This window comes from Zootoca vivipara, chromosome 9, assembly GCF_965207765.1.
Source record: "Zootoca vivipara chromosome 9, rZooViv2.hap1.1, whole genome shotgun sequence".
NCBI classification, from domain to species: Eukaryota; Metazoa; Chordata; class Lepidosauria; order Squamata; family Lacertidae; genus Zootoca; species Zootoca vivipara.
In genome coordinates, this window is record NC_142592.1 from 2384523 (window position 1) to 2392062 (window position 7540).

The 7540-nt window shown below is 41.6% G+C and overlaps 1 protein-coding gene across 2 annotated transcripts in view; it reads left to right on the forward strand.

Moving 5' to 3' along the window:
• The window catches only part of RASSF8 (Ras association domain family member 8), a 71393-nt gene extending 67500 nt beyond the window's left edge, over window positions 1–3893 (forward strand). For both annotated transcript variants that reach the window (XM_035127576.3, XM_088652315.1), the window contains exon 5: window positions 217–3893. In XM_035127576.3, coding sequence (XP_034983467.1) covers window positions 217–338 — 122 coding nt within the window. In that variant the 3' untranslated portion in view covers window positions 339–3893. The remainder of the gene's footprint in view (window positions 1–216) is intronic.
• The last annotated feature ends 3647 nt before the right edge of the window (window positions 3894–7540 follow it).

A 7540-nucleotide genomic window follows, 5' to 3' on the forward strand; every position in this document is an offset into this window, starting at 1 on the left:
CACAAGTGTGTGTACATTTGTGGGGCAACCCAGTCAGGTGGGCAGAATACAAATAATAAAGTTATCATCATCATGAAAATGTCTGCATTGGAGGGTGCATGTGAAGAGGGATTCTAGTCCATGGAAAGTTAGGCAAAATCACAATGAACTTGGGAGAGCAGCTGATGCAGACATCTTTCACCTGTCCTTTGTGCTAACAGATATCTTCTCTCACAGAAACAACTTTTCAGACTGGATCCCTGAAGCGCCCCGGTTCATCTAGACAGCTTCCTAGCAATCTTCGGATCCTGCAGAATCCACTGTCCTCTGGTTTTAACCCAGAGGGCATTTATGTATAACAGTCTATATCCCTGCTGGAAAGGACCGAGGCAGGTACTGTGGGCCATACGCACTTCCCTCTTGCATCTGTTCTCCCAGAGATGAGAATAACTTCCTTTCAGAAGCTGCCAAGCATTGTTGGGAGTGTTGTTGTTTTTTACAAAACCAGATCTACAACAAACTTGGAGTCCTGCCCATGCACTGATGACAATGAAGAACAAAAGGGACTGTGGAGGAGCACTTCAGCGATGGAGCAAAATACCTATCTTTTTAAATTGCTATTTTGGAAACATTTCTTAGCAGCATGAATGGCTGGTCATAGTGCAAGAAACGGGGGTTTAATTTATTCCATTTGATCAGTGGATGTGTGAATGTTGCCATGACATAGAAACACTTCTTGCCTAAGAGCAGGACTACATATTAAGTCCAACCCAGGACGGCTGCCTTAAACAGCACTCCATGTTCATTACTCCCCTTCTCCACTCATGCTTGTAGAATCACTTGGATCATTCCCTGATGTCACCATGTTGTGAATTTACCCCCCTGTCTACTCATCCATTCCCGCATTCAGTTTAATGTCACAACCTGGAATAAGGAATCTTGCACATTACAGGGGGGGGGATGCAACGCAGGGGTGCCGTTTTCAGTGGAAGCCCTGTGCCAAGCTTCATTTGTAATTCCATTCTCAAAGGATGTTTGCAGCCTGAAAGGGTGTTTATGTGTAGAAGAGGGAGAGAATTTGCACGTGCATGAGTTTAGAATGAGAACAGACTACAGAGATTCACAGTGACAGAATGTTGTTAGGGGAGAAAGATGCAGAGTTTCAAAATAGCCTCTGATATTCTTGCTCTGTTGCAAGTTATGTTATGTTGGAATCACTGCAGGATTCTTACAATGACTTATTCCATGGGACTTAATTCTCACTTCATAAGGAGGCGTTCAATATGTGAAGATCTTCTAGGCTGGGTAGATTTTTAAATTAAATTTATATTTGAAATATTTTGCCACAATAAATACACTTAAGTACAAAACACTATGAGACATATTTAGCCTTGCCAAAGGGGTCTGTCACTGTTTTGGTTTTTTTGTTTAGCATTTTTTTCCACTATAGTATTTCCCCCCTCCTACTGCATTCTTGTGTCGTCGTAGGCCTTGCTCATCCCAAAAGACACAATAACTCAGTCCAATGCTGCCATGTGCTCCTTTCGACTCACTGAGCCAGGCAGGTGTTTGAAAACCCTCCTGTTTCTGCAGTACCAGATTGGCAGCAAAACCAAGAGCTTTATCAAGCCATATGATGGTGTTTGCCACACACAGCTGGGGGGTGGGGGGGGTGGGAAGAGAGAGGTCGGCTATTGTATTGTGCAGGTCCAGTCTAATGGCTTGCTTAAATAACCAAGCAGTATTCCTTTTTTTAAGTTCTGTAAAAGTGCAAAAAAAACCACCACAAACTTTTCTGGTCCTTGTGTTACAATGCAAAAAAGACTCCAGTGAAATTGCCCCCTTTTAAAATGGGAACTCATTCATTTATGAAACCAAGAACAATAGAGGTAGGTGTAGAGAAGAAAAGTGCATGGGCAAGCGAAATAGGAAGAAGTGCATAAAAATCCTTGTGCATGGCAAGTTTTGTTTTGATAACTGGATCTATGATTATTTGACTCGTGTATTGAAGCAGAACTGTAAGACCGTAATTATTTCTGGGTATTTCAAGAGATACTAGAATCCAACCTCACCTATTTTTCAGTTTGCATGAACAACTAGTATCATCAGATTCCTTAAGGGCTCTTTGACTTTCTTGGCAACATTCTAGGATTTGCTCCTGCAGACAATTTGGCACTCATTACCCATAAGTTGCGGAATCATTTTTAAGACAAATGCTGGCCTTAAAGTTTCCAGAAATTGGAATCTGTCTCATTAAAATGGGACTTTAGCATACAATTAAATGCTTAAATCTCATTCATTCCATTGGGATTTAAGGGGATTGTTTTATATGGACCCTGCCCCTAGGTCAACACAGTGTATTCTGACCCTTCATTGCAGGACAGGACAGTATGCAGAAACCTATTTATTCACAAAGCAGAACATTGAAGGGGTATATCTCTAAAGTCCTTTAAAAATAAAATAGTTTATAGAAACCTCTAGCCCGATTAATTTAGTAAGCAGACCAAAATTTAATTCAAGCTTCCATTTCCATTTAAGAATGCTCCTCATTCATTGCTATATTTTAAAAATAAATAAGATCCAGTTCAAACTCAAACAATGTTGCTCTTCAAATGAACCTGTAAGACACAAAATCAACTTAGAGTGGTGTGGTAGCCAATTTTTCTTGAGGATATATGCATTTCTTGTCAATGCAATTTCTTGCCTATACAAGAGCAAACAATGTTTTGAGTTTAAGTCAGTATTTGTGGCAGCATTAGGGGTAGAGTACTCCTTGGGAAAGGGAATGAGTGCCAGGTCTATCACCTGTATGTAGGAAACCCCACCTGGACAGGGACCACTGGCAAAGTTCCTTTGGGGCAACTGGTGTCCCTCCTTTTGCCACTACGTTGACAACTGAGAGACCTGGAGAAGTCTCTGCAGGAGCCTGTGTTTGGCCCAGGGGTGCAAACAGACTCGGTCCAGGCTCACCCCCCAACTTAAAAAGCAAAGAAGAAGCACCCTTGCCTTGAAAGTAACCACAAACATTTCCAAGGGTGTTAGGGACATAATTTAGCAGCTGATCTTATTGATCTCAGTGTCATTGTAAAGGGCCTCTGGGAAGATTCACATTACCTCAGTCAGTATTATGTATTATGTTTGTTAAAGCCCTCAAGTAGACATTTTGCTTTGTGAATAAGAGCACACAGGTTTTCAAAGAAGAAATATTGATATTTCTAAAGAGATGGTGACACTGGTATGAAGCATTTGTGTCTGAGAATATTTGCAAATATAAAGCTTGAGATTATGGGTGATGCTATTAGCTGCAAATGAGTTAACTCCATTGATTTCAGTGGGCCGGCTCAGAGTGTGACCATTGCCCTCCATATGTATGAGACTTGAAGACAAATGCTCATCGTTCATGGGTCTGCTTATTCACATGAATCTTAAGAACAGCAGCTTTGTGTCTCTAATATGTAATATGAGAAGGTTTAGGTTGGCAACATGGTTTGTACCTTGTAGCTGCAATATTGTACATTTATGGGGTGGTAAAATGAAGAATACTTTCTCACACCACCACCACCCACCCACCCCTGTCCCAACTCTCAAATTTACATGAATTCCCAATGTGCTTTGCCATATGTTAATTGGGCCTTAATTATCCATGTAAATAGAAAAAACTGTATTCAGATTTATTTTAGTTCTGTGCTGTATTTTTTTTATGTCAAAAAGTGTTACTTTTTATATCCTAGCCTTTTTTTTAAAGACCATTGGTTTATTCTATTCATTACAATATTTTATTGTTTTGTATGAAGGCTGTCAGTTATATGGAGATGACAAAACAAACCATTCTGTCAATTTATTTATTCAGTATTTTTGCTGCTTTACTTTTTGAAATAAAGTTTTCATTGCCAATACAGTAGCAAAATTAAAAATTACTCCATTTAATTGTATATTTGTACAGGTATCAAAAAAACTCTGACATTTTCAATGTTAAAACCAGCATTAATGCTACACAATAGAACTGTGCATGATTTTGCTTTGAACTTCGAAGTAAAGTTGATTCCTCTTCTGAGTCCTCACAGGCACGCTCAAAGTGCATGGCTGCGAAAATTTTTGGACATAAATCTGACATCAGGAATCACAAGACAGAGAAACCAGTAGGAGAACACTTCAATCTCCCAGGACATTCTATATAAGATCTCAAAGTAGCTGTCTTATTACAGAAAAAAATTATTACAGAAAGAGAAGTTGTTGAATTGCAACTCATTACCAAGCTTAAAACCATGGAGAGACCTGGTCTGAATAAGGACATTGGATTCTTATCTCATTATACACGATAAAGCTTTCTTCAGCCATCTCACCTCTTGCTTTTTCCTGCAAGACCAATTGCAGTCATTATCAGTCATCAACAGGTTTACCACTCCTATCAGCCCATCACCCATTCCCATCACACACATCCCACCCTCTGACTATACATAAGGGCCTGGTGACTTCTGTTTCAGTGTATCTGAAGAAGTGTGCATGCACACGAAAGCTCATACCTATGACAAACTTAGTTGGTCTCTAAGGTGCTACTGGAAGGACTTTTTAATAAATATAATTTGAAAATGGATTAGATATTTAAATTGGAAAATCTAATAAAAATGTTTTTTTAAAAAAGAGAGAGAGTCCAAGTGTTCCAGGGACTGCTCTGGTGCTGTTTCTTCAGCATTTGTGTTTGTCAAATAAAGGCAATGAACAAGAGGTTGCAACGGGACAAGCTTTCTGGCACATTGCACTAGGTCAAACAAAATTATGTTGGTCTGTCAAGTGGTAAGGAAAAAATGTGCCAAAGAAGTTGCTGAGGCTCAGATTTGGCAAAGGCGAAGTGCAGCCTAGATACCACAAGAGGGCAGCAAACCGCTTCTGTATATGGGAGGCATTGCTGCTGCACAGCTTCTCCATATATGCATAAACACCCCTGGTACCAAAATGGTATTTAAGTGTCTTGTGATATGCAAGACAACTTACCTTTAGCAGATGGCTGAGACGGAGACTTACATTCCTCCCATGCTCATTTAAAGACATCACATATTTATTACATTTATAGCTGAGCTTTCTTCCAAAAGAGCACCTTCAATGACCAGGCATCCCCAAGCTCCAGATGTTTTGGACTACAATTCCCATCACCCCTGACCACTGGTCCTGCTAGCTAGGGATCATGGGAGTTGTAAGCCAAAACATCTGGAGGGCCGCAGTTTGGGGATGCCTGATCTCACCCATTCCCATAAACCAGTCTTAAAGGGGCAATATCACCACAGTATCGTATACAGAAGCTGTATTGATTTTGGGAGCCAGAAGCTCCCAAAATCTGTACATTTTAGAGTAAGATGATGGTTTGAGCAAGGGACACCTTTTCACATTGCATTTTGAATCTGCTGCACTCCAGCTCTGGGGCCCCATCCAAGTACCAGAATATTGTGTTTCAGGAGATGACTTCAAGTAGCATCAATAATGGTAGTTTTGAGTTCCCTAAAAACTACAGGGCTGATCCAGAAACAGGACTTCTTCAAAATCACAGCAAGTCAATATTTCTGCTGGGATTGAAACTTGTATTGGTCCTGTTGGCCTTGCTAGGCATATCATGCCACAGCAGTGCACAGGGTTGCCATACTCAATAGAGGACAGGACTTCTGTGCCTTTAATTGCCCTGTTCTCTTTTGAGTCTGGAAACCTTAAAGAGAAACCAGCAGGTTTCCAGACTCAAAAGAGAGCAGGGCAATTAAAGGCACAGAAGTCCTGTCCTCTACTGAGTCTGGCAACCCTAGCAGTGCAGGAAGTTAGACTAGATGACTCTGGAGGACCCTTCTAACTCTAGAACTCTATGAAGTTTCCACACAAGCTTTAGTGCAGCCTACAACATCAGGTTTCTGACCATGCCTGGTGGTGTGTGGACATAATACTGGGAAGCCTACAAAGGTGCCAGAAGCACTGGATTCAGATATTTTAAGAGTCCTTCCTCTAATCTCAAGGTCTGAAATGTATGCTATTGCTTGGCATAAGATGGGAGGGGTTTTTGCTAAAGGCAGATTGTTAAAAATATTCATATGCTGGATTTTAATAGCTTGCTTTAAAATGTTGCCTGCCTTGAATCTAAAACATTATTTAAAGACAGCAGTCTTGCTCCAGGCAATGGCACTCAAAAGTGCCCAGCATGGTCTTCCAAGACTAAACAAAGCTGTTCATATTTGAGGTGTGATATAAACCACATGAGCATTTGGCTCAGAAGAAAGCTCTGTGCCTTTGGCAGTTGCATGACAGGCAAGCCTTCAACAGGTGATGCTTTCCTAGCAGTAGAGGATATGATCTTATTCCATTCCTTCCTGTCCTGAAATTACAAAACAAATTGAAAACTCTGCTTCTGGATGGGACAGTGGTGAGGGGAGTGAACTTAGCAATATTTCAGGCCAAAACAGGCTCCTTCACTTACTAAACATGCTAGGTGTCCTCTGTGCCTTTTAACAACTGGCAGAAATTCAGCAGGTAGGATTGCCAGACTCAATAGAGGACAGGACTTCTGTGCCTTTAATTGCCCTGCTCTCTTTTTAGTCTGGGAACCTTAAAGAGAAACCAGCAGACCCTTTGCTTGGAAATTAAACAAAAAGGGTCTGCTGGTTTCTCTTTAAGGTTTCCAGACTCAAAAGAGAGCAGGGCAATTGAAGGCACAGAAGTCCTGTCCTCTGTTGAATCTGGCAACCCTATCAGCAGGTGCAACTTTCCATGCCTGAAAGGGAAAAACCTTCTAACTGTTGGTTTATTCTTACTATGCAGCTGTGGGAGGATTTAATTCTCCCCTCGTTTTCCTCTCACTCCCTCTTCCCCAAGCGGAAACCACGGCTCTTTCCTATACTCATCTCTCCCATCCCCGCCCACTATTCCCAGCAGCAGAGGAACAGACCTGTCAAGAGTTTCCTGGCTTGGAGCAGCCAAGCAGTCAGTCACACAGGAAGCCATGTGACAGGCCTTGCTGCCGCTGCCGCCGCCGCCACAGTTCCCTCTGGTGGCCTCTGCTACAAGCCCTGTACTTTGAACTTGGGAGGAGAATGATTCACTGCTAGGCAACCAAATAACACTCACCAGCCTCTTCCAAATCTTGTCGCTTCAGCAAGATCCAGTGGCTTTATTCCATCTCCACACAAAGCCTTTCTGTTCCTTAGTGATGCCCTGTTTAGCCTCATGCCTCGTCCAGTCCTGTGGCCTTCAAGAATTTAACTCTAATCTGATCTATCTACATGAGCAACCACATGCTGGCTGGGTCCAGGTGCAAAGGTGAGGAGCATCCTTGCAGATAACATAACCTAGTCCAGGTCTTGGGAAATCCTTGGGGTTCACTTCCATTCATTATAAGAAATGACAAATTTGTTGTGCTGCAGGAGGTGCTAGGGAATTGTTCCTTACCTGTCCACTGTTGGGCTGGCAAGTCCCCTGATTTAAAGTGTTCACACTATTCTTAACAACAGTGTGCCCTAGACTAAGGGTACAATAGGTTCAGGAGTATAGAAAAATATTATTTATTTTATATTAGTAAATATTAACACTG